This window comes from Epinephelus lanceolatus, chromosome 20, assembly GCF_041903045.1.
Source record: "Epinephelus lanceolatus isolate andai-2023 chromosome 20, ASM4190304v1, whole genome shotgun sequence".
In the NCBI taxonomy this organism is placed as follows: domain Eukaryota; kingdom Metazoa; phylum Chordata; class Actinopteri; order Perciformes; family Serranidae; genus Epinephelus; species Epinephelus lanceolatus.
In genome coordinates, this window is record NC_135753.1 from 39,402,928 (window position 1) to 39,430,000 (window position 27,073).

The window sequence follows — 27,073 nt, forward strand, 5'->3', positions numbered from 1 at the left end:
GTGTTTCCACTTCCTCCCCATTGTTCAAAAACGGAGCCAAATATCTCGCATAGGGCTGCTGCCATCTTGCTCTGGTGGTGACATTTGGAGCTGCACAGTAGTGATCTCCTTGGTTTCCTCCCACCCATACACCCTCCCAGCCAAGCACAAGCAGCACCATTGATTGTGAGCAAACTGATTGGCACACACAGCTGTCAGTCATGATGTCACACACCCTTTCTATAGCATCAGATATCTAATTAAAACCAAACGTATCAGAAAAATGAACACACAAACAGCAGCGTGATAAGAGCTACATAAAATGACAGAAACCCATGTCCCACATGCTGACATGGAGGGGGCAGGGTTTGTGAGCTATACTGCAGCCAGCCACCAGGGGGCGACAGATGTTTTGGCTTCACTCATGGGAAGCTGTCGTGTTGTCCATCTTTGTTATACAGTCTGTGGTTTTCATGCCTCTGTGCCGGCCGTGGTCATGGCATTATGTTTTTGTGTTGTCCATACGTACATCTCGTGAACGTGATATATCAGCAGCACCTTGAGGAATATTTTTTAAATTTGGCACAAATGTTCCATTGGACCCCAAAATTAAGTCATTAGAATTTGGTGGTTATAGGTCAAAGTCACTGTGACTCTAGCCCCTTTTACACTGCCAGATTTTCTGCGAATGTTGGGCCGTTTGGCCGGCAAGTTGCGAGCGTTTAGACACACAGAGCCGGATTGGCGAGTTGATCCGAGGTGCCCAATTTTCCACCTCGTAGGGTAGACATATTGGTGGAACCCTTTTTAGTTTAAAAGACAGAGAACAGGGAAACACAAACCTGACAGACACTGTAAAGATGAGCAACTGAGGAGACAAGGAATTGCGTGCCCTCCTTGTCCTCGCAAACAAAGATGACAGGGACGGTGAAGAACTGGGCCGACTTACGAGAGAATCTAGCTTCCCTCGGAGTACGTCACACGCTGAGCTACACGTTTTGTTACTTGCTCACGCCCCCCATTGCCCCGAAAAAGGCGCATTCTGTATAAACAAAAGTAGGTAGGCGGCATTTTGCTGCACTCCCCGATTTTGTTGTTATACTACCAATGCCGAAAAAAGACTGATTGAGCTTTCCTGCAAATTTGCACAACTCCTGTTTAAAAAGGGCTTTTGTGTCTGTTTCTTTCTCATGAACACACTATCTCAAGAACACCTTGAGAGAATTTCTTCAAATTAGGCACAAACGTCCACTTGGAGTCAACGATGGACTGATCAGAATTTGGTGTCAAAGTGACCTCACAAAACATGTTTTTGTCCATAACTGAAGAATTCATTCACTAATTCTGACCAAACTCGATACAAATGTCTAACAGGATAAAATAATGAAGGCCAAAAGGTCAAAGGTCAGCTTGACTGTGACGTCATCATGTTTTAATGTCATATCTCAGGAACAGAAGGGGAGACATTTGGTCAGATACTGAATTGGTGACTCTAATCTTGAAACTGTGCTGATTGTATAGATCTTCTGTGTGTGAAGCATCCATGTTTTCACTGACATGAAACCTGACGGGTTCAGGGAGGCGTACGGTGGCGAGGTGGCAGTACGAGTTACCGTGTGTAACGTCTTACTCTTCCTCTAGACATCAACATGGAGGAGGAGCAGAAGGAGAAGACTGAAGAGAAGGAAGAGGAGGAGATGCTGAGAGTAGTTCCACAGCAGGAGGACCCTCACCGGACAGTAAAGGAGAGTCCAGAAGAAGAAGAGTCTGTTGAGAGAACGGAGAGAGGAGGAGAACAGGAGCAGGAAGAGGAGGAGGAGGAGGATCGGCACAGCAGCTCAAACTGTCCTCCTGCAGGTAGGAGGCGTCTGCACTGATTCACACCTGTGATGATGTTGAGTTCAGGTACATGATGCTCACCTCTCTCTGTCTCCTTGCAGGGTCTGTCCTGACCGCCTCCCCCCTCCTCCCACAGCCAGCTCCTCCCTCCCCACAACCCACTGCACCATACTCTGCCTTACAGCCCTCCTGCTCTCCCTCATCCTCACCTCCTGCCCCCACCCTTTCCTCACCACCATCTCCTCCTCCTGCCAGAGCTGGCTCTCTGGAGGTGTCTCCTCACAGGACTGCCTTACTCCCCTACACCCTGTCTCCTCCCTCCCCTCCCCTGGAGGACCGCCCCCTGGAAGACAAACCTACCAATCAAGTGGAAGCTGTGACTGGGGAGGCGGAGCAAGAGGACAATTCGGTTCCCTGTCATGTGGCATCAGTAAAAGATGACAGCCAATCACAGAGCCAGTTTGAGCCTGTTGCTGCGGCAACAGAACCCACCAAAGATAAGAACCAATCACATGCTGAGCCTTCAGAGAGAAAAGAAGAGGAGGAGGAGCCTCCTGAACCAGTGGAGTCTATAGCAACAGACATGGTAGCCACTCCTGAGGTAGTTGCTGGGCAACAGCCAATGAGGGAGAGGCAGGATGCAGAGGACGAGGAAGAGAGGGAGGAGCAGGGAAAGGGTGTGACTGGTAAGATGGATGAAGAGGAGGTGGAGGAGGCAAGGGAGGGTGCTGAGCAGGACCAATCGGATGTGGAGGAGGAGGAGCCGGTGAGCCCTGTGCTGGAACTGGACCCCTCTTTGGACATGGAGGTGATGGCGCTGATGACCTCCTCCTCACCTGCCCCCTCTCTCCTGCACCTCCCCTCCCCGAGCCCTCCTCCTGCCTCCCGAAGGGGCATGGGTCGGACTCTAAGGCCTCCTCCCTGCTCCTCCAGGCCCTTGGACGACCTCGCCATCCGTCTGAGGCAGTCCCCCTTCTCCACCGAGGCCTCCCCTGAGACCTCCCCCGCCAGAGCTCCTGTCACCCCGCCTCCCCTTTCCCCACCCTCACCTCCTCTCCGCTACTCCCCCTCGGCCAGCGAGTCTCCACCTCTTTCAAAGGTAAATCTGACCCTAGACAACTGTGACGTCTCCTCCTTGTGTTGTCCTCCTGGTGTTCTCCTTGTCCTTGTGTTGTCCTCCTGGTGTTGTCCACCCTGTGTCCTCCTCCTCCCTTTGTGTTGTCCTCCTGCTAACTGACTTCTCCTGTTGTTGTCCTCCTCCTAGTGTTGTCTTGCTTGTGTTGTCCTCCTCCTCCTTCCAGTGTGTTGTCCTCCTCCCAGTGTGTCCTCCTCCTCTCCTCCTCCTCCTCTCCCCCTCCTCCTCCTCCTCCTCTTGCTGACTGACCTCTCCTTGTGTCTTGTTTGTCCCCAGCCTCAGGCTCCTCCCATCACTGTGCTCCCCCTGACTCCTAAAATCGGCATGGGGAAGCCGGCCATCTCCAAGAGGAAGTTCTCCCCGGGCAGAGCCAGGGTCAAACAGGTACATGACCTTTGACCTCTGGGCTGTGTGTGTGGAGCTCAGAGCCTCATGAATCAGCTGATCAATCTTTCAGGATGTTTGATCACTTCAGACTCAGCAGCCAACACAGGGAGCTTTGACCTGAGACATGCCTCCAATAACTAATTGATTGATTGATTGATTGATTGATTGATTGATAGTGTGTCTACAGATTGATGAAGCATCTCGTCTTCCAGCCGTGTGTGGGAAACGTTTCTAGTAGAAACTCTTGGTTCTTCTTCTCTCTGATTGGACTGAACCAGCACACATACGCTCTTACGTCCTCAGTCCTCTCAGGGGATGATGGGAAATATCTGTCCTCTGCTTTATCAATCACCACAGGGAAATATGTGTGTGTATGTTTGTGTGTGCGCGCGCGTGTGTGTGCGCGGGAATGTAGAGCATGTGTAGAACAGACGACTGTTCCTCTTCCTCCTCTTCTTCCTCCTCCTCTCCTGTCACTCACTGACGCTGCATCCATTCAGCATGTTTGGCTCACATGAACACACGTGTCATTGCATGAAGCTGTCTGTTTCTCTTTGTCAGTACCTGTGTGTGTGATGTCATCATAGGTCAGAGTCTGATTTGTTACCATGGAGCACCACTGTCAGCTGTTACTAAGATATGAGCTGGAGAGCTGTTAGTCTGTCTCCAGCTCACAGTTTAAAGGTGCTCTGCTAACTGCTAACAGCTAACTGTGAACAGGAAGCTGGACAGTGACAACACTTCCTGCCGGAGATGAGACAGGTGCTTCAAAATAAAAGCACCAGAGGTTCCTTTATAACAGTACTTTATTGTTACAGGGCTTTGTAGGCTAAATCACTCAGCTGACAGATCTGTGATCAGCTGACAGATCTGTGGTCAGCTGATATTTACCAGTTTAGCTGTAGTTAACTGACTGGTCGCAGTCTGTGTGTGTTGTGACTGGTTGCATGTCGTCGTCATGGTAACATTGTCTTATTATTTTTGCCTGATTTTATTTTCTCTGTTTAAGTTTGACTTTTTGATTTGTGGCTGTTGCATTTATGTTACTGCATTTTGTCCTCCTCCTCCTCTTCCTCCTCCTCCTCTACCCCCCCCCCCCCCCCCCCCCCAAAACTCAGGGTTCGTGGTGGAGTAATCGCAGGGCGGTGAGCCCCCCCTCATCCTCCCAGGATTCCATGGGGGAGGGAGGGTGGGACAGCCCTAAGCCCCGTCCACCGGACTCCCCCCTCTGGAGCATGAGAGTGGTAAAGAAGCGCACCCTAACTCTATAACTAACAGTGTTTGCTCACACCGCCCCTGTGGGATGTGACCGTCTAGAAACCAAGTGCACCCTAACTGTCAGTGTGCGTGCGTGCGTGCGTGCGTGTGTGTGTGTGTGCTGGAGCTAATGGAAGCTTACTAATTGTGTGTCCGCGTGCATCCACCCGTCTGGGCTGTGAGGGTGGTGGTGCTGTGCAGACCTGGCTGCTCACTGGTTATTATGGGCTGTGAGTGTTGTCAGTGGGACCAGCTCTGATAAATGGGTTCTGTCAGACCTGGAGACCCCTGGAAAGTTTGTGAATGGCCTTGAACACATGAAAGTAAACACCAACATGTAGCTACTGACAGCATCCCTAAGTTCAACCTGAAAATAAACCTTCAAGGCCTTGAGAGTCCTTATATTTCAGCTAAGTGAGGGAACCCAGCTGATGTCAGTGATGGCATTGTGCTGTTGCTGTTTCCACGGTGACATACACAGTAACTGTGACATAAGCTGATTTTAAGGTTCTTTTATTTCTTCTTAAAGCCATACATGGGCTGGCACCCCAGTATATCGCTGAACTCTTCTGCCCCTACTCCGACTCCCGACCTCGTAGATCCTCCGAACAATGTCTTTGAACTGTTCCATGACCGAGGCTGGTGGGTAAGGGAGATCGTGCCTTTGCAGTCGCTGCTCCAAAGCTCTGGAGTAGCCTTCCCCTTTTAATCAAATGCTCCCCCTCCATTTCAAGACAAATCTTAAAACGAACATGTTTTCAGTGGCCAGTGATCTTCATATTTTAGCATTTCACCTTATATTTTCTTGTTCGTAATTGTTCTTACAGTCTTATTCTGTTTTATATTTGTGGACATTTTATATTGCGATATATTTCTGTGTCATTCTTTTATCTTGTACAGCACTTTGGTCAGCTGCGGTTGTTTTTAAATGTGCTGTATAAATAAACTTGATTTGATAAGCCTCGTCAGTAGAACAGTGATGTCATGGTTTATTGGCACTCCCCCTCCTCCTCCCCTCAGGGTCGTGGTTCAGGGTTTCCAGGCAGGAGGAGGTCCAGAGGAGGAGGTATTGGAGGAGGCAGAGGAGGCAGAGGAAGGAGCCGGCTGAAAACCCAGGACTGCCTGACTGTGTCACCTGGAGTAAGAACACACACACACACAGTTGAATCAACATGGTAACAGTGGTGAGTGTGTGGTTTTGAGACAGCTTGGGTCCTTTTTTAGAGTACTAATAGTAGTAACTCTATTACAACAGTACTTTATTTAACTTTATTATAACAGTATTTTATTTTACTGTATTACAACAGTACTTTATTTAACTTTATTACAACAGTACTTTATTTAACTTTATTATAGCAGTACTTTATTTAAATCTATTACAGCAGTACTTTATTATAACAGTACTTTATTTCACTCTATTACAATAGTACTTTTTCACTTTATTATAACAGTACTTTATTTCATTCTATTATAACAGTACTTTATTTTACTCTATTACAACAGTACTTTATTATAACAGTACTTTATTTCACTCTATTACAATAGTACTTTTTCACTTTATTATAACAGTACTTTATTTCACTCTATTATAACAGTACTTTATTTTACTCTATTACAACAGTACTTTATTTCATTCTATTACAATAGTACTTTTTCACTTTATTATAACAGTACTTTATTTCACTCTAACAGTACTTTATTTCACTTTATTACAATAGTACTTTATTTCATTCTATTACAATAGTACTTTTTCACTTTATTATAACAGTACTTTATTTCACTCAATTACAATAGTACTTTTTCACTTTATTACAAAAGCACTTTATTTAACTTTATTATAACAGTACTTTATTTAAATCTATTACAACAGTACTTTATTTTACTCTATTACAACAGTACTTTATTTAACTTTATTATAACAGTACTTTATTTAAATCTATTACAACAGTACTTTATTTTACTCTATTACAACAGTACTTTATTTCACTTTATTATAACAGTACTTTATTTTACTCTATTACAACAGTCCTTTTCCCTTTATTATAACAGTACTTTATTTAAATCTATTACAACAGTACTTTATTTTACTCTATTACAACAGTACTTTATTTCACTTTATTATAACAGTACTTTATTTTACTCTATTACAACAGTCCTTTTCCCTTTATTATAACAGTACTTTATTTTACTCTCTTACAACAGTACTTTAACTTTATTACAACAGTACTTTATTTCACTCCATTACAATAGTACTTTTTCACTTTATTATAACAGTACTTTATTTCACTTTATTATAACAGTACTTTATTTCACTCTACAATAGTACTTTTTCACTTTATTATAACAGTACTTTATTTCACTCTATTACAATAGTACTTTTTCACTTTATTATAACTGTACTTTATTTCACTTTATTACAACAGTACTTTATTTCACTTTACAATAGTACTTTTTCACTTTATTATAAAAATACTTTATTTCACTCTATTACAATAGTACTTTTTCACTTTATTATAACTGTACTTTATTTCACTTTATTACAACAGTACTTTATTTCACTTTACAATAGTACTTTTTCACTTTATTACAATAGTACTTTATTATAACAGTACTTTATTTCACTTTACAATAGTACTTTTTCACTTTATTATAACAGTACTTTATTTCACTTTATTATAACAGTACTTTATTTCACTTTATTACAACAGTACTTTATTTCACTCTATTACAGTAGTACTTTATTTCACTCTATTACAATAGTACTTTTTCACTTTATTACAATAGTACTTTATTATAACAGTACTTTATTTAACTTTATTGTAATAGTACTTTATTTAACTTTTTTATAACAGTAACAATACTCTGTTATATAACAGTAGCTACTTGAATGACTGATGATCAGCTGATACAGAGGATACTGATGACTGTTGTCTCTCTGTCAGAGTGTGTATGTGGAGCCGTTCCAGCCGAAGGAGGAGGAGGAGAACTCGATGCACAACACAGTGGTGATGTTCTCCACCTCCGACCACTTCACCCTCAAGCAGGTACTCTTTCACCTGGACCCGGCAGAGTCCCATCAGAAATCATTCAGGTCTAGTGTCAATAAGACACCTGAGATTCAGCACCAACACCAAAGTCAGTGTAATGTGGGGAATCCTCTTCTGGCCCTTTAAGATGAGAAACTGAAATGATCCTCATGACTTTTCATGGAGTGCTTCATCAGGTCAACCTTCTTATGATTTCCCACCAAACACCTGCAGAGCTGATGTCACTCTCATATGTGTGTGCAGGACATGTGTGTGGTGTGTGGCAGTTTTGGTCAGGGGGCTGAAGGCAGACTGTTGGCCTGTTCTCAGTGTGGACAGTGTTACCATCCCTACTGTGTCAACGTCAAGGTTAGTACTCTCTCTCTCACTCACACACACACACACACACACACACAGTGTATCCATTCCTGTTAAAGCTCCAGTGTCTCAGATTTAAGTGAATCTAATCTAATGGTCGCGTTCTGGTTCCCTCAGCATGAGTCATTTATATCTACATAGGGAGCAGGTCCTCGTCTGCAGAGATCACCATGTTGCTCCGCCATGTTTCTACAGTAGCCCAGAGCAGACAAACTAAACACCGGCTCTACACAGGGACATTCATGTGTTCACATTCATGTCAATGTAGTTAGCAGCCCCTCTGTGACGAGCAGCATCAGGAAAACACTGATTTCTTTTTTAAACCTGACGCGTGTTTATTCAGAGTGTTTCCTGGTGTCAGTCAGCTGCTGTGTGTGTTTCTGAGAGGACGAGACCTCTGTGGATAATTCAGCTCCTCAACAATCAACACTGAAGGAATTCTGACCAGGAGAAGTTTCAGATAGTTGTAATCTGTAATCTATAATCTGTAATCCTCACTGATAGACACCTGAATCCTCCTGAACCTGACACACTGAACCTTTATTCAGTTCTAACCACCGTCTGTTCTCTTTATGGACTCTGGTACACACAAACACCCAATAACCTGGTAACCTGGTTATCCTCTCTGTAACCTGGTTATCCTCTCTGTAACCTGGTTATCCTCTCTGTAACCTGATTATCCTCTCTGTAACCTGGTTATCCTCTCTGTAACCTGGTTATCCTCTCTGTAACCTGGTTATCCTCTCTGTAATCTGATTATCCTCTCTGTAACCTGGTTATCCTCTCTGTAACCTGGTTATCCTCTCTGTAACCTGATTATCCTCTCTGTAATCTGATTATCCTCTCTGTAACCTGGTTATCCTCTCTGTAACCTGGTTATCCTCTCTGTAATCTGATTATCCTCTCTGCAACCTGATTATCCTCTCTGTAATCTGGTTATCCTCTCTGTAACCTGATTATCCTCTCTGTAATCTGGTTATCCTCTCTGTAACCTGATTATCCTCTCTGTAATCTGGTTATCCTCTCTGTAATCTGATTATCCTCTCTGTAACCTGGTTATCCTCTCTGCAACCTGGTTATCCTCTCTGTAATCTGATTATCCTCTCTGTAACCTGGGTATCCTCTCTGTAACCTGGGTATCCTCTCTGTAACCTGATTATCCTCTCTGTAACCTGGGTATCCTCTCTGTAACCTGGGTATCCTCTCTGTAATCTGATTATCCTCTCTGTAATCTGATTATCCTCTCTGTAACCTGGGTATCCTCTCTGCAACCTGATTATCCTCTCTGTAATCTGATTATCCTCTCTGTAATCTGATTATCCTCTCTGTAACCTGGTTATCCTCTCTGTAACCTGGGTATCCTCTCTGTAACCTGGGTATCCTCTCTGTAATCTGGTTATCCTCTCTGTAATCTGATTATCCTCTCTGTAACCTGGGTATCTTCTCTGTAATCTGATTATCCTCTCTGTAACCTGGGTATCCTCTCTGTAATCTGATTATCCTCTCTGTAATCTGGTTATCCTCTCTGTAATCTGGTTATCCTCTCTGTAATCTGGTTATCCTCTCTGTAACCTGGGTATCCTCTCTGTAATCTGGTTATCCTCTCTGTAATCTGGTTGTCCTCCCTGTAATCTGGTTATCCTCCCTGTAATCTGATTATCCTCTCTGTAATCTGGTTGTCCTCCCTGTAATCTGGTTATCCTTCCTGTAATCTGATTATCCTCCCTGTAACCTGGTTATCCTCTCTGTAATCTGGTTATCCTCTCTGTAACCTGATTATCCTCTCTGCAACCTGATTATCCTCTCTGTAATTTGGTTATCCTCTCTGTAATCTGATTATCCTCTCTGCAACCTGATTATCCTCTCTGTAATTTGGTTATCCTCTCTGTAATCTGATTATCCTCTCTGTAATCTGGTTATCCTCTCTGTAACCTGGTTATTCTCTCTGTAACCTGATTATCCTCTCTGTAATCTGGTTATCCTCTCTGTAACCTGGTTATCCTCTCTGTAACCTGGTTATCCTCTCTGTAACCTGATTATCTTCTCTGTAATCTGATTATCCTCTCTGTAATCTGGTTATCCTCTCTGTAACCTGATTATCTTCTCTGTAATCTGGTTATTCTCTCTGTAACCTGATTATCTTCTCTGTAATCTGGTTATTCTCTCTGTAACCTGGTTATCCTCTCTGTAATCTGATTATCCTCTCTGTAACCTGGTTATCCTCTCTGTAATCTGATTATCCTCTCTGTAACCTGGTTATTCTCTCTGTAATCTGGTTATCATCTCTCTAGCCTGATTACACTCTTCTGTAATGTGATTACTTTGCTGCAATCTGATTACTTTCTGCTGTATTTTGAATACTCTGTTCTAATCTGATTACTCTCTGTTGAAATCTGATTACTCCACTGTCATGTTTTCTCTCTGCTGCAATATGATTACTGTTTCTGTGATCTGATGGTTCTCTCTGCAATCTGATTACTTTTTCTGCAGTCTGATTACTCTCTGTTGTAATCTGATTACTCTCTCTCTGTCGTGTCCAGATTACAAGGGTCATCCTGACCAAAGGGTGGCGCTGTCTGGAGTGTACTGTGTGTGAGGCGTGTGGCGAGGCCAGCGACCCTGGGCGACTGTTGCTATGCGACGACTGTGACATCAGCTACCACACCTACTGCCTGGACCCGCCCCTTCATACAGTCCCTAAAGGAGCCTGGAAGTGCAAGTGGTGGGTCCACCTGTCAATCACCTGTGTGTGTGTGTGTGTGTGTGTGTGAGATACACTGGTGCCACCGTCTCGTCAGATAACATCTTCAACTATAATCTGAACTTTTCTGATGTTGCATCAGAACATTTATGCCACGCCGCTGTGCCAGCGATAGACGTCGTCTGTTTAATTCTTGTGAGTGCGATATTTCAGGAGTGTGTGTGTGGGTGTCCTCCTCAGGTGTGTGTGGTGTGTCCAGTGTGGCTCCACCTCCCCCGGGCTGCACTCTGATTGGCAGAATAACTACAGTCGCTGTGGACCGTGTGCCAGTCTGAGCTGCTGTCCTCTCTGTCAGAGACAGTACACACAGGACGAACTGATACTGCAGTGTCAGCAGTGTGACAGGTAACGGCCCACACACACACACACACACACACACACACACACGACTGTAAACCTTCACCAGACCAACAGGGCTGAAACCAGGCACTGTTTGTACATGTACCTGTGTGCAGGTGGGTCCACGCTGTGTGTCAGGGTCTGAACACTGAAGATGAGGTGGAGGTTGCTGCTGACGAAGGCTTCGACTGCTCGCTGTGTCGAACACACGGCCGCAGCTCCTACGGTAAACACACACACACACACACACACACACACACACAGTCCATGAGGTCTGAGCAGCTGATTCGGGCAGTATGTTATTAGATCCAGTGTTTACACACCACATCTTTATATGAGCTACGTCACTGAGCTCCACCTGATCCAGGAACTGTGTGTGTTCCTCTGATGATAACACTGCTGTGTGTGTGTGTGTGTGTGTGTGTGTGTGTGTGTGTGTGTGTGTGTGTTCTCCAGGTCGGTCTGACAGTTTTGATTCTCCTTACATGGCTCAGATCATCTCCAGGATCAGAGAACCCGGTCAGTGTGACTCTGTAACATGAACTGTTGAAGCTGTCAGCTGGTCACAGCTGTGGCTCCACCCATTTTGTTTTCAGGCTGTTCCTCCATCTGTTTGTCTCATGCTCATGAACACAATGTCTCAAAAACACCTTGAGGGGATTTCTTTAAGTTTGGCACAAACATCCACTTAGACTTAAGAAGAACTGATGAAGGTATGATTGCTATGATGATGTGTTAATGTGATCAGTGTGTGTGTGTGTGTGTGTGTGTGTGTGCAGAGACAAAGACGTACACTCAGGATGGAGTGTGTCTGACGGAGTCGGGACTCTCTCACCTGCAGTCTCTGGTTGAACCTCTGACGTCACCGCGCAGGTACCGCAGGTGAACCTCCTCCTCCTCCTCTCTTTGCTTTAATGGTGTGAGCTGTTTCCGTGCTGAGTCATCACGCTGATCAGCTGTTTCCTGTCTGCAGGTGTAAGCCCAAACTGAAGCTGAGGATCATCAACCAGAACAGTGTGTCTGTCCTGCAGACTCCACCCGACCCTGACCCCCCCACTGAGCAGGACCCGTGCAGAGGTCAGAGGTCAAACACACTCATGGCTGTCTGTCTGTGTTTGTGACGACCCCATAACCCTAAGCCCCGCCTCCTTCTGTCCTGCAGGTGACGTGGAGAGTGAGATGAAATCTGACTCCAGCCCTGAGCGAGACCACGCCCATGACGATGATGTTACCAAGGAGCCTGAGGTTACCGATGGCAACAAGAAGAGGAAAAGGAAACCCTACAGGCCTGGTGAGGAGGGGCAGGGACAGGAAACAGGAAGCAGATTTCAATTAAATCGCCATGGAAATGTCTATAGAGGCTACAAAGACACATGTTCATGTGATCAGTTGAGACGTAAAGTGTCACACTCATGTGTCTCTCCACCTGTCTCTGCCTCCACCTGTCTCTGCCTCCACCTGTCTCTGTCTCTGTCTCTACCTGTCTCTCCACCTGTCTCTGCCTCCACCTGTCTCTGCCTCCACCTGTCTCTGTCTCTCCCTCCACCTGTCTCTGTCTCCACCTGTCTCTCCACCTGTCTCTGCCTCCACCTGTCTCTGCCTCCACCTGTCTCTGTCTCCACCTGTCTCTCCACCTGTCTCTGCCTCCACCTGTCTCTGCCTCCACCTGTCTCTGTCTCCACCTGTCTCTCCACCTGTCTCTGTCTCCACCTGTCTCTGCCTCCACCTGTCTCCACCTGTCTCTGCCTCCACCTGTCTCCACCTGTCTCTGTCTCCACCTGTCTCTGTCTCCACCTGTCTCTGTCTCTCCCTCCACCTGTCTCCACCTGTCTCTGTCTCCACCTGTCTCTGCCTCCACCTGTCTCTGTCTCTCCCTCCACCTGTCTCTGTCTCCACCTGTCTCTCCACCTGTCTCTGTCTCCACCTGTCTCTCCACCTGTCTCTGCCTCCACCTGTCTCTGTCTCCACCTGTCTCTGTCTCCACCTGTCTCTCCACCTGTCTCTGTCTCCACCTGTCTCTCCACCTGTCTCTGCCTCCACCTGTCTCTGCCTCCACCTGTCTCTGTCTCCACCTGTCTCTCCACCTGTCTCTGCCTCCACTTGTCTCTGCCTCCACCTGTCTCTGCCTCCACCTGTCTCTACCTGTCTCTGTCTCCACCTGTCTCTGTCTCCACCTGTCTCTGTCTCTCCCTCCACCTGTCTCCACCTGTCTCTGTCTCCACCTGTCTCTGCCTCCACCTGTCTCTGTCTCTCCCTCCACCTGTCTCCACCTGTCTCTGTCTCTCCTCCACCTGTCTCTGTCTCTCCCTCCACCTGTCTCCACCTGTCTCTGTCTCTCCTCCACCTGTCTCCACCTGTCTCTGTCTCCACCTGTCTCTGCCTCCACCTGTCTCCACCTGTCTCTGCCTCCACCTGTCTCCACCTGTCTCTGTCTCCACCTGTCTCTGTCTCTCCCTCCACCTGTCTCCACCTGTCTCTGTCTCCACCTGTCTCTGCCTCCACCTGTCTCTGTCTCCACCTGTCTCTGCCTCCACCTGTCTCTGTCTCTGCCTCCACCTGTCTCCACCTGTCTCTGTCTCCACCTGTCTCTGTCTCTCCCTCCACCTGTCTCCACCTGTCTCTGCCTCCACCTGTCTCTGCCTCCACCTGTCTCTGTCTCCACCTGTCTCTGTCTCTGTCTCCACCTGTCTCTGCCTCCACCTGTCTCTGTCTCTGCCTCCACCTGTCTCTGTCTCTGTCTCCACCTGTCTCTGCCTCCACCTGTCTCTGTCTGCACCTGTCTCTCCCTCCACCCGTCTCTGTCTCTGTCTCTGTCTCTGTCTCCACCTGTCTCTGTCTCCACCTGTCTCTGCCTCCACCTGTCTCTGTCTCTGCCTCCACCTGTCTCTGTCTCTGTCTGCACCTGTCTCTCCCTCCACCCGTCTCTGTCTCTGTCTCTGTCTCTGTCTCCACCTGTCTCTGTCTCCACCTGTCTCTGCCTCCACCTGTCTCTGTCTCTGTCTCCACCTGTCTCTGTCTCCACCTGTCTCTGCCTCCACCTGTCTCTGTCTCTGTCTCCACCTGTCTCTGCCTCCACCTGTCTCTGTCTGCACCTGTCTCTCCCTCCACCCGTCTCTGTCTCTGTCTCTGCCTCCACCTGTCTGTCAGGTATCGGGGGGTTCATGGTGCGGCAGCGTGGAGGGAGAGCTGGTCCGAGCAGAATTAAACTGTGCAGGAAAGATTCATCAGAGATGCTGCCGGGTCGAGACGAAGGTGAGACAGACCTCACCTGTCCCTGTCACCAGTGAACACTCCACCATGATTATTATTATGGGCTGTCACATACAAGGCCTTTTGTTGGCAGAGGTTTCCATGGAGACGGTGCCCCCTGCCGACCAGACGACGGAGAAGGTGAAGAAGAGGTACAGGAAGAAGAAGACGAAGCTGGAGGAGGAGTTCCCTTCCTATCTCCAGGTAAAACACACACACACACACACACACACACACGCACAGCACGCTCAGTAGATCCCAGCTTTCTGATTGGCTCGCTCTTCCTGTCCAGGAGGCGTTTTTTGGTCGGAATCTTCTGGACCGAAGCCGACAGGTGGACAGAAAGCCAGGGCCAGAGAGACCAGGTGCCAGCCAATCAGGAGCCGCGACAGGTGACGTGAAAGGCCGCGCCCCCTCACGCCTGCCACTCGGCGCCATGGCAACCAATGCCATCAAGAAGCAGGGAACACTGCGTGAGTTTTTTCTATATTTCCCATTTCCTAAATCATTTTCACGGCGCTTCATATTTCATTTGTGTTTGACTTACACTGTGTGTGTGCATGTGTGTTATCATGGTGTGTGTGTGTGTGTGTGTATGTGACCATCCAGCCATGTCGGAGGACGCTCTGTTGGATCTGTCTGATGTTCTCAACACTGATCCTCACATACTGGCCACAGGACACACAGGTACACACACACACACAAACACACACACACACACACACACACACACACAGAGCGAGCTGACTGGTTACCATTACCCACCCACCATCCCTTCACCAGTGTGTGTTCTCAGAGACAGTTTGTCTTTATTGAGACAACACCCTCCACAGAGGGAGCAGCGTCACCGCAGTGACACCAACGAAGAAGAGTGTTGTGTCTGACAGGCTGCTGCAGCCGTCAGCACGTCCTCTGTTCACAGGATAATTGTGTGTAATTGTTTTCAGGTCAGAGTCAGGTGGAGCACTCCCTCTCTCCGTTTGGTAAGACTCCACAGGAAGTCCTCCTCCTCCTCCTCCTCCTCCTCCTCCTCCTTGTTCTGATGCTGTGTTCACACTACTAGCGTGGCAGCAACAGGCTACGAGTCATATCCAGTGAAGCTACAAACTGTTGCCCGACTCTTTTCGCTGCGGACGAGTGCAGCGAGCTACAAATCACAGCTGGCCTCAACTTTTTCAGCGCTTCAAAGACACAGTGAAGTGTCAGCCAATCATATGTGTTTGTTTCTAGCGTTGGTTCCGTGTTATTTAGCCTCGTTAGCTGGCGCTATGCTAGCTTTGTATCCCTTGTGGTGCACACGGAATGACGTTACGGTCCACCTCTACCAACACTGATATTTTCCTTATTGTGATGTCATTTTCTGGAGTCTCTTCACATGCTTCATTTCCCTCAAATCTGTACAAGCTGAGCTAAAAGCTTATGAAAGTCAATAGTTCATAATCATTGATTAAAGTATTAAAATAATAGAAAACTCTGGCATTTTGTGTCCGTCAGATTTTACAAAATAAAAACATGTTGATCCAAAAGAAAACAAAATATTTAACGTTCCGTAAGTTAACTGAAGTTCGTACATTATTTAGATTTTGAGAGTGAGAGTGACTACATGTAACGTACTGCAGTGACATCACGGTGAGCGTACAGCATGATGTCACAGAGGACAGACGCCTGGCGTTCTGCTGCTAACAGACTGTCACAGTTGTTGTGGTTCATATTTTAGAACCATTTAAACAGGTTGATTGAAACAACGATCTCCTGCAGCCGTCCACAGGAGGTCTGTTCTGTGGGGGTTAAAATGGGGCTCAGACGTTGATCACAGGTATAGATATTACGGCTGACCAGATTAACGCTTAAGATGGCGTTCAGTTGAGGTGCTTTGTGGCAGGTAGCAGACACACAAGACCGTGATGACGTAACCATGTTAATGAGGGCTTCAGCAACACTTCAGCGGCAACTCGGTGGTAATGAAGCCGGTCACGCTTTTGGGTTGTTGCTCATAGTGTGAACACAGCATGTAGTACTGTGAATGAGACTCTTCTTCTTCTTCTTCTTCTTCTTCTTCTTCTTCTTCTTCTCCTGCAGATAACACCGACTGCTGCTTCTTCTTCTTCTTCTTCTACTCCTGCAGCTTCCTGTTCGCCACTTGTCTGTCTGTCTCTTCTTTAGTTCAGGTCATCATTTAATCTGTCTGTCTCTCTCCCTGTCTGTCTCTCAGCCGGTCTTGACATCAGCTCCATGGCGGACGACCTGACAGGAAGTGGTGGGCGTGGCCAGAGGGTGGTGCAGGAGGAACCTCTGGACGCCATATTGAGTCCTGAGCTTGACAAGATGGTCACTGACGGTGAGTTTAGATTTTAAAGTCTGTCCATCCCTGCCCTCCTGGACCACTGGGCCGGTGAGGCGTGTGTTTTTGTCTGTGCAGGGCTCCAGACTGTCACTATTTGGTTAATTTTTGCGACCATGGAGCACCAGTGTAACTTCAAATATTTTTGTTATAAACACTGGAGATCTGTTAGCTAGTGTCCTGCTCACAGTGAATAACGATGCCGCTGTAACAGTGAAACGTAACGCTAACTGTTGACCAGAGGTTCTGCTTTGATTTGTTTTATTATAACAGTACTTTATTTGGCTCTGTTATGTAACAGTAACAACTGTATTTAACGTCATGGTAACTTTAGTTCATTCAGTATTTGAGTAGTGGACAGTAGTCTAGAGGAGATTTGTAGGTGCTACTTGTAGGTGTTGTGATATTATCTGTAGACTGCCCAGCCTTAGTTTGACACTATAAACTGTGACTCATCAGAAATATGTTTTTCTCCAGGTGCCATCCTCAGCAAACTGTACAAGATCCCAGGTGAGACTCACTCAGGACACATTATCACTGCTGTGTGACAACGGACTCCCCTTTATCCCTGATGTCAAACCTTCCTCCATGTTTACCAGCTGTCTTCATCACTGCAACTACAGTCTCTGTCCAGTGTGCAACACGTTCAGCTGATCTTTCACATTAAAAGTCTCCCAGCCTGCCTGTTATTGGTTGGCTTTTAATGTGAAAACTCTGCAGCTTCACATGGATGACGACTGTAGAACCTGATTGGTTGTACTGAGTTAGTGTGTGTGAGCAGCTCAGAGTGTTCATGCTGCATCTGTCAGTATTTAGCAGCTGGTTATTCAGATGTGACAGATCTCAGATCAGCCTGTCAGAGAGATGGAGATGATGTTAATGAGTGTGTGTGTGTGTGTGTGTGTGTGTGTGTGCGTGCGCACGCAGAGCTGGAGGGGAAAGATGTGGAGGAGGTGTTCACTGCTGTTCTCAGTCCAAGCAGCAGCAACAACCAACAGCCAGAGCAGAGCCAACAAACACACACTGCTGCTGCGAGCAAGACACACACACACAATGCAGGTATACACACAGACACACACACACAGACACACACACAAACCATTACAAGACACGCTCGTGTTGAGTTAAGCAGCTGTAAAACTTTAATTTCCTAGAAATTCCTCACAATACACGTCTCACACATGTTTTGTTATTTAATAGCTTTTACTGTGAAGCAGCCAAAACAGGAAGTGTTGGGTTTTCATGTGCAGTGACTGAACAGGAATCTACACCATCTGAAAGCAAACAGGAAACGGTGAAACAAGGCAGATGTCTGAACACAGGAGGGAAACTGAACTTCACACCACAGAGATTCAACTCAAAGCTACAAAAGTTCTGAACACACAGACTTTGCTCTCTTTGCTGCTGCACATGTAGACGTGTACCTAGACGCCACGTTGACTGCATGATCCCACTGCAGCAATACACCAGCAGTGCTGCCATATTGGCGAGGTCAGACATGCCTGTAAACAAATTCAAGTAAACAGGGGAGCTGCAGTTTCTATGTGTAGGATTTAACCTCTTGTACTCCACCCCCATTTTGTCGCGAAAACGCCTAAAATGACATACCCAAATTAAAATGACTGTAGCTTCTGAACCGCTCTGACTACATGCATGCATGAGGTCTTGCCAGAAGGAAACTCTCTGAAGTTTATTGTGAAAGTGTCAGAAACACTCTAGGTGATACAGAGACAGAGTAATGGGCCTCTGAAGTCAGTACAAAATTGAAGATATTGCTTAAAATAAAATAAAAGATGTGTTTCAGGATGAATAACTGTCTGAGGCTTCATCTGAGCAGGTAAATGACACTGTGGGGCTGTAGGCACACTATCAATGTTGCTGCTATATTATGAGATTGAGATATTTCTGGGGACAAGAGTTGAGAAAAGTTGAACATTTTCTACAAAAAAAAGTTGAAATATTCCAAGAAAAGAAATGTCAATGTTTCAGAGAGAAACAAGAATAAAAGTTTTCATGCATCAAGACAAAAATAAAGTCACAATATTTTGTGGAAAAAGATCGAGTGATGTTGAATACGAGAAAAAAGTTGTAACATTTCAAGAAAAAAAAGTCGAGTATATTTTTGTAATATTTCATGAAAAAATGTGAATAATGTTAAAACATTGTAGAGAAAAGAGTTGATAAATTTTTAAGACAACCAAGTTCTAATATTCCAAGAAAAAATAAGGCGGGTAACGTCGAACAGAAGTTGTAGTAGTTCAAGGAAAAATGTCTTTATATATTAAGTCGTGTTTTGAGGAAAAAAAGACAAAGTTCAGGTATTTAAGGATAATACATTTTGGAAAAGAAAAAAAATTCAAAAAAATTTTTAGAGAAAAAAGTTTTAATATTTCAAGAAAAAATGTAAATCAGCTGCTGTGTGTGTTTCTCTGAGGATAATTCAGCTCCTCAACAATCAACAGTGAAGGAATTCTAATCAGGAGAAGTTTCAGCTGGTTGTAATCTGTAATCTGTAATCTGTAATCCTCACTGATAGACACCTGAATCCTCCTGAACCTGACACACTGAACCTTTAAATCATTAATCTGACCTGCAAGATTTCTTATTTTCACCCAGAACCGACACTGGAAACAAAACCCAGATAAATTACCACCTGCCAGTCACCTGCGATCAATAAACAGATCTGATCTCATTGATTGATTTTCAGTCAGTGTGTTTAAGACGAGGAGACGAGTCGTGTGTGACTGAGACAAACTGAAGCAGCAGAAGTGAAGAGATGAAAGATTGTCATCACAGACTGATCATTAAATCTGCGTCTCTCAGCAGCCACCGTGTTTCCTCGTCTTCCGCTGATGAACGGCCTGATGGGAGCTGCTCCTCACTTTCCTAACACTCCCATGATGCCCAGCGGCACCCAGAGTCCTGCAGGCTTCAGGATGCCCCCTCCTGAGAGCCCCACCCCTGCTCCGCTGCAAGGCACCGCCCTGGGGTTGGGCTCAGCCAATCGGGCGCCAGCGGGAGAGGGCGAGCAGGACGTGATGTCGACAGCTCAGAGGGGCATGTTGAAGTGGGAGAAAGAAGAAACTCTGGGAGAGATGGCCACGGTTGCTCCTGTCCTCTACTGTAACACCAACTTCCCCCAGCTGAGAGAGCAGTACCCTGGTACACACACACACACACACACACATACGGTGTGGTCATGAAGCTTCTCAGAAGGTGTTTCTGGAACAATATAAGAATATTCATGATAATAACACAGCAGTTTGAAGAGTCAGCTACTTAACTGTGTGTGTGTGTGTGTGTGTGTGTGTGTGTGTGTGTCAGACTGGTCCACCAGAGTGAAGCAGATCGCCAAGCTGTGGAGGAAGGCCAGCTCTCAGGACAGAGCTCCATTCGTGGTGAGTTTGCTGCAGCTGTTAGGTGATGTCACAGAGCGACGCAGTGAATTTAAGGTGCCAGTCGTCCGACCTTTGCCCTCCGGAGGGCTGACAAATAAATGACACGAAAATGCAAAATACTCAACTGCAGATATTTCACATCAAATCCAGGGATGCACAACATTTATTAGGCCGATAAACAATAGGGTATCTTATCAGAATCAGCCATGACAAGCAGGTGAGTATCGCCATCAGATCAGCGGTTCGATGCCCGGCTCCTCCAGCTGCATGTCGAGGTATCATCGGGCAAGATACTGAACCCTAAACTGCTCCTGATGGCTGTTCCATCAGTGTGTGCGTGCATGTGCGTGCGAATGTTTACCTAAGTAGCAGGTGGCGCCTTGAACGGTAGCCTCAGTCACCAGTGTGTGAATGTGTGTGTGAAAGGGTGAATGTGACGTAATGTTAGAGCCCTTTCAGTGGTTGGAGGACCAGAAAGGCGCCGTACAACAAGAAGTCCATTTACTGTTCTGGTCATTCTGCGTTCGCTCTTTGAATATGATACGATCTGGTACATATGTCAATATATTTTAAAGCAACATACAAATTTAGACAAAACCATTTGTATCAATACAGGGTCAAGTTGCATCACATAACGCATACGTGTGCTCAGCCCTCCACCCCCTCACTCACTCACAGGTTCTCCATCAACACTCAGAGACACAGAGTTGCTCCTCTGTTTAATCTGTCTGTTCATTAGTCGACAGTGAGACATCGGTCTATATGTTGGACAAGCTACGCTACATCAACATCAGTCTGTGAGATGAACGAAGTTACCGCAGTAGCACACGCACAGTACTGTGGGCCTTTTCCTCTGGAACTTTAATTGTGTCCAGTCAAGCCATGCTGCGCCCATTTATGTTTCTGTTATCAGTTTAGACACCCGGTGCCACGCCAAGCTGCACACCTACTCCTTCTCTGGTGCAGGTCCAAAACCTGGGCCTCCCGCAAACGGGTAGCAGTGGCGTCTAGCCAACCACAGCTAACACCTACCCACCCCGTTTCTCCCCCTCAAACATGGCGTGTGTGATGTGAGACTCTTCTCCCCTCTGTCTGCAGGAGACGGGAATTAAAATTATAATAAAGTTTCTTATATTATTACAGAATTAGCAAAACTTTATTAACGGCTTTTCTTCAAGTAAAATAAGTCTAATGATATGGCAGGGAGGAAGAGTGAAATCAGAAAGAGCCACAGTGACATGATGATGATGAAGAGGTGCAGACAAACAGCTCACCTCCAACAGCTAAACGTCTTTTACCTGCTCTGCCATGGAAAAACACATGCAGCAAATTTAACAGGGGACTTCAGCCGTGGATCAGCCTGCATCTGAACATGTCACCCACTTCGTAGAAAATACCAGGATATATATCATGTATCACCGTTCAGCCTGAAAATACCAGGATATGAATTTATGTCTGCATCGTTCAGCCCTACAAAATAGTCATGTAATAAAAAACTACACTGCTTTTCTCTGCAGTGTCATTAAACGATTTCATCTCATCGTGAATCTTTAGTCTGAACTTGGTTTAAAAGAGAAAACAAAATCAGGCAGCCACTCATCTACCCTATGACATCATAAGTTTGAGACTGTCATCTTTGGTCGTTGCTCATGCTCACAAACACTGAGTGAACTATCTGTGGAAATCATAACTTGAAGTTTTTAAACGAGGTGAAACTCGTCTCCAGTGTTTGAATCCATCTGTTGTTTTCTCTCTCCACCAGCAAAAAGCTCGAGATAACCGGGCGGCTCAGCGCATCAACAAGGTGCAGCTGTCCAACGACCCGCTCAAACGCCACCAACCCCAGCAGCAGCCGCTACCACTGCCACTACCACTACCGCCGCCGCCGGGACCTTATGACCCCATTTCCATGGAGACGGAGGGGGCGTTTAAGGATCCGCTGAGACCCAAAGAGTCAGAACAGGAGCAGGAGTGGAAGTTAAGACAGGTGAGCAGAGTTTCAGTGTGTTTGTCTTGAACACCTCACCTCCATGAATCAGAACCAGAGGGAGAAATCAACACCACTGGCACAGAGCAAACATGTCAATCAATCAATTCAATCAGTTTTATTTATAAAGCCCAATATAACAAATCACAATTTGCCTCACAGGGCTTTACAGCATACGACATCCCTCTGTCCTTATGACCCTCACAGCTGATCAGGAAAAACTCGGAAAAAAATGGTAGAAACCTCAGGAAGAGCAACTGAGGAGGGATCCCTCTTCCAGGACGGACAGACGTGCAATAGATGTCGTACAGAACAGATCAGCATAATAAATTAACAGTAATCTGTATGACACAGTGAGACAGAGAGAGAGACAGAGAGAGAGAGAGAGAGAGAGAGAGAGAGACAGAGAGAGAGAGACAGAGAGAGAGAGACAGAGAGAGAGAGAGAGACAGTAGCTTACAACAACATTAATGAAAGTAATAATATTATAATTATGGACATGTGAAATCACTCTGTGTCACGTTCACTATCGGGGGGGGGGGGGGGGGGGGGTGCAGAGGCAGACTGAGGGATGGCTTTCATGTGACTTTGTGCTGTTGTCATTGTGTCACTGATGAAGATGATGAGTGTGGAGAGTGTGATGTGCATGCTGCTGAGCCTCACTCACTCCAACTAACGTCTCTGATGTAATTGTCATTAAAAAGGAAGAGGTAAATGACAGATGGGGAGCCGGTAAGAAGAGGCAGGAAAATCTCCCCCAAAGCAGAGCCCTAAAATCACCAACAGATAAAGATTGTCCCTACCAGGCATCTGTAGCAGGAGGTGGCAGAGAGGCTCTGGTAAGATCTCAACCTGTTCGAGGCGAACTTCCTGTATCCATGAACCTCTGAAATCCTCTTCCTGTCCTGGGATGCTCCTCCGCTGGTTCACACACACTTCAGTTTCCCCTCTGACCACCTGGAGGTCAGCAGCCAGTTACCAGCTGGTCAGCAGATGGTTACCAGCTGGTCAGCAGATGGTTAACAGCTGGTCATCAGATGGTTACCAGCTGATCATCAGATGGTTACCAGCTGATCATCAGATGGTTACCAGCTGGTCATCAGATGGTTACCAGCTGGTCATCAAGATGGTTACCAGCTGATCATCAGATGGTTACCAGCTGGTCATCAGATGGTTACCTCTGATCATCAGATGGTTACCAGCTGGTCATCAGATGGTTACCAGCTGGTCATCAGATGGTTACCAGCTGGTCATCAAGATGGTTACCAGCTGATCATCAGATGGTTACCAGCTGGTCATCAAGATGGTTACCAGCTGGTTATCAGATGGTTACCAGCTGGTAACCATCTTGATGACCAGCTGGTCATCAAGATGGTTACCAGCTGGTCATCAGATGGTTACCAGCTGATCATCAGATGGTTACCAGCTGGTCATCAGATGGTTACCAGCTGATCATCAGATGGTTACCAGCTGGTCATCAGATGGTTACCAGCTGGTCATCAAGATGGTTACCAGCTGATCATCAGATGGTTACCAGCTGGTCATCAAGATGGTTACCAGCTGGTTATCAAGATGGTTACCAGCTGATCATCAGATGGTTACCAGCTGGTTATCAGATGGTTACCAGCTGGTCATCAGATGGTTACCAGCTGATCATCAGATGGTTACCAGCTGGTTATCAGATGGTTACCAGCTGGTCATCAGATGGTTACCAGCTGATCATCAAGATGGTTACCAGCTGATCATCAAGATGGTTAACAGCTGGTCATCAGATGGTTAACAGCTGGTTAGTAGCCAGTGGTTTCTTTGCTAATCTAGAATCGAGAGCAGAGCTGAATTAGATCAGATTAAGCATAAAGCTTGTTGAAACAAATTTCTGGTTCCAGCTCCGTAAAGGTTTGTTTCTTCTCTTTGTTTCAACAAGTAGAATAAACTGAATATCTTTAGGTTTTCCAGGACAGAAACAGTGGAAACTAGATGTGTGGTAGTGACATCGAGCAGACCTTCCCAAAGAGAAGAGGATTTCAGACACATGGACCCAGGATCGGTCACAGTCATCTTCTCTGGGCCAAAGCACAGTTAACATTTGAGGGTTTGGGGAACACTGGAGGGGAGTCTGATCCGACTATACTAACACTTTAGTCATTTCAGTCTTAGGACAGTTGAGCTGGAGTTGACCCAGAGTCGGTGCCCAAGGCCTCAGACCGTCTCAGAACTGACTGATATTATTCTGAAGGGATGCTGCCTTGCTCTGATTGTTTGTCTGCTGCCGTTCTTCAGCGTCTGCCGCACACTGATCTGAAAACAGCTCCCAGGTTGTTGTGGTCTCTCCTAAATTCACAGTGGAGCATTTATTGGTGAACTTCATGTGGTAGAACAGAAGGTGCATGTCTTCTCAGCTGGTGTTAACCACAGAAAAACACACTGACTATGACACAAGGAAACAGGAAGTGCTAGCATGCTCAACTCATCTCTGGGCATTCGGACCCCGTCCTGCAGCGCTCTGTGGCTTCTTGCTCGCTCCTGTGTAGTTTGCATGTGTTTAGATTAAGTAACGTGTACCGTTGGTGCCAAATTGTTTTTCTGTGCAAATAAGTGGACAGAGATCAGCGCCAACAGCCGCACACAGCCACAGGGACATTTTTCATTTGTCTTTTGAGAGTTGGTGCTAACTGCAGCATGTTTATGAGACGTGTCACACCCAGACTGTCCAGTGATCACGGTAGCACTTACTGTAGCCGGGCCAAGGCATCGTCATGCCAGGCGTGCTCGTCAGCAGATAATCGCCCCTCTTCCACCTTAGGAACTTTTATCATTTACCCGGGATTTTGAAAAACCTCAGCAAGTTTCTGCGGAAAAACCTTTCCCTGAAAAAAGTACCTAGTAGGGGGGTAGGACTTTTCAGATTCCCCAACTTTCTTGAGGGGCGGGGCTGTGTGCTGAAGAACGCTGATTGGTGGAACACACACTTGGAGTGTTCCACACTTCTGTTCCAGTGTGGCTGCAAACTTTATTTCATTTCTCCAAGCTTCACTTTGGTTGTATTTTGATCATTTGTAAAACTGAGCAAAAGAAGAGAAGCTACGAGAAGTGGACGGACAACGAGGTCCACGCTTTTGAGTGCATTTGCCAAGGAAGAAATTCAGCAGGACTCCAAACGACCGAGTCTGGGGAAGAATAGCCGACAAGCTGGCAAAGCTAGATATGGGGCACATGCTGAAACAGATTCAAACAATTGGTCACAGGACACCACGGAGCGCCATTAATCAGTGCTTATCCTTTTAACACATTATTTTTTCTATGGTAACTTAAACCAAAATCAAGGCGTTATTTAGACGGCCCGATTTTATATTTTCCTTCCTGTATCCATTTCGCATTGCAAAAGCCCCTTATCATCTCAGCTCAGAGAATCCCGTCATTTTCTGAACAGGCTTTTATTCTGAAACATTTGCAGGAACTTCCTGTGGAGGATTCAGTGACTAACACAGTTTGCATGTGGGACTTTACATGTAGCTCCGCCCATCTGGTTACGTTACTACATCAACCGATCGGCTGGGACATGAACAGACACAGTGACTGAAAGAATGATGATGGTAATAGGACAAGAATAATCGGATGACATCACGCACGTCATGAAAGACGACCTGTCACGTCTGTCAGCCAAGTCACGGAAGATTTTATGACTCCGTAACCGCCTAACGTGACAGAGTGACTCTCGGAACACACAAACACGCATCGAGGTGTTTTTTTTTTTTTCTGTAAAGCTGCTATGAAATCAGACGTGTGAGGCTGCAACAGTCTGAAGTCCTGGATGGACTGACACAAACCTGAGGGGCGTCATTGGCTCAGTATAAGATGGCGTTCGGCTGTGATTGGTCAGTGAGCTGAAGGACGACAGCAGCCTCACATTCAGTACAAGCAGGTGTGATGAACCAGGCGAGAGACAGACAGGAGAGATCGATCAGCAGGGAGGACAGGTGAGTCCTCTGCTGGAGGACCACAACATAATCACTGCCCTCCTCCAGGACGTTTAATCACTCTGATGATGGACGTGTCGTCGTCATGACGTCACGCTGTTAACTCATTCATCACCAACTGTCCCACATTTACAGAGAGACAGGGACAGAGACAGAGACACAGAGAGGGGACAGGGACAGGGAGCATCACCAGCTGCCATGTCATCATGTTTTACCTCCACATGTAGAGAACAAGCAGCACACTGACATGTCCTCTGTTCTCTACTCTCTCTGTGTCTCTGTCTTCTCCCTGTCTCTGTCCTGTCCCCTCTCTGTGTCTCTGTCCTCTCCCTGTCTCTGTCCTGTCCCTCAGATGATGCGTCAGAAGAGTAAGCAGCTGGCGAAGATGGAGGCGACTCAGAAGTTGGAGCAGGTGAAGATTGAGCAGCTGCAGCAGCAGAGGCAGCAGCAGCTGGTTGGTCGTCTGTCCCCGGAGGCCGGCAGCAGGAGTCCCATCACCTCCTCCCAAGGCAGCACCTCCCCCCTCCATCCACCGCTGTCCAGACAGCACCTCCTCCTCGCCGACGATGTCTTCCTTAGACCGCAAGCCCCTCCCCCCTCTGGTTTCTCCTCACTTCCTCACTCCCCCCTCCCATCCTCCCCTCTCCACCAGCCCCCATCCTCCCCTCAGATGTTCTCCCCGCCCTCCTCCCGCCCCTCCTCGCCCTGGGACCCCTACAGTAAAGTAGCAGGGACCCCTCGCCCCACCTCCTCCCAGGCCACCGGCCCCCCAGCCCCCCAGCAGCAGCGTCACAACTCCCTCAGCGCCTCCCCGGCCCACGATGCCTTTGGCTCCCCTGCACCATCCCCCGACTCTAAAACCTCCGACGTCCCTCGGACCCTTGGACCCCAACCAGGTAACTCCCACTAAACACCTCCTCCTTGTTTTCTCCTCCCTCTGACTGACTCCTCCTTTCTCCTCTCTCTGACAGTCTCCTCCTTGTTTCTCCTCCCAGGCCTGCAGCAGAGCAGGGCAGGTAT

At 46.7% G+C, this 27,073-nt stretch overlaps 1 protein-coding gene across 19 annotated transcripts in view; it reads left to right on the forward strand.

Annotated features, from left to right (window-relative positions):
* Positions 1 to 27,073, forward strand: part of LOC117264300 (histone-lysine N-methyltransferase 2C-like) — a 104,472-nt gene that overhangs the window by 35,337 nt on the left and 42,062 nt on the right. For 3 of the 19 annotated variants that reach the window (XM_078162832.1, XM_033638166.2, XM_078162830.1), the window contains exons 14-41: positions 1,621 to 1,836; positions 1,920 to 2,917; positions 3,230 to 3,337; positions 4,459 to 4,584; positions 5,618 to 5,737; positions 7,540 to 7,641; positions 7,888 to 7,992; positions 10,542 to 10,723; positions 10,943 to 11,107; positions 11,218 to 11,327; positions 11,558 to 11,620; positions 11,881 to 11,983; positions 12,075 to 12,178; positions 12,264 to 12,392; positions 14,249 to 14,353; positions 14,445 to 14,554; positions 14,643 to 14,823; positions 14,960 to 15,037; positions 15,298 to 15,333; positions 16,563 to 16,688; positions 17,169 to 17,201; positions 17,619 to 17,750; positions 19,515 to 19,853; positions 20,016 to 20,089; positions 21,852 to 22,076; positions 22,781 to 22,915; positions 26,406 to 26,949; positions 27,049 to 27,073. The exon at positions 27,049 to 27,073 is cut by the window's right edge and continues 877 nt beyond it. In XM_078162832.1, the coding sequence (XP_078018958.1) occupies positions 1,621 to 1,836; positions 1,920 to 2,917; positions 3,230 to 3,337; positions 4,459 to 4,584; positions 5,618 to 5,737; positions 7,540 to 7,641; positions 7,888 to 7,992; positions 10,542 to 10,723; positions 10,943 to 11,107; positions 11,218 to 11,327; positions 11,558 to 11,620; positions 11,881 to 11,983; positions 12,075 to 12,178; positions 12,264 to 12,392; positions 14,249 to 14,353; positions 14,445 to 14,554; positions 14,643 to 14,823; positions 14,960 to 15,037; positions 15,298 to 15,333; positions 16,563 to 16,688; positions 17,169 to 17,201; positions 17,619 to 17,750; positions 19,515 to 19,853; positions 20,016 to 20,089; positions 21,852 to 22,076; positions 22,781 to 22,915; positions 26,406 to 26,949; positions 27,049 to 27,073 (4,774 nt within the window). The remainder of the gene's footprint in view (positions 1 to 1,620; positions 1,837 to 1,919; positions 2,918 to 3,229; positions 3,338 to 4,458; positions 4,585 to 5,617; positions 5,738 to 7,539; positions 7,642 to 7,887; positions 7,993 to 10,541; positions 10,724 to 10,942; positions 11,108 to 11,217; positions 11,328 to 11,557; positions 11,621 to 11,880; positions 11,984 to 12,074; positions 12,179 to 12,263; positions 12,393 to 14,248; positions 14,354 to 14,444; positions 14,555 to 14,642; positions 14,824 to 14,959; positions 15,038 to 15,297; positions 15,334 to 16,562; positions 16,689 to 17,168; positions 17,202 to 17,618; positions 17,751 to 19,514; positions 19,854 to 20,015; positions 20,090 to 21,851; positions 22,077 to 22,780; positions 22,916 to 26,405; positions 26,950 to 27,048) is intronic. The other 16 variants (XM_078162831.1, XM_078162833.1, XM_078162834.1 and 13 more) reach the window with 16 other exon arrangements.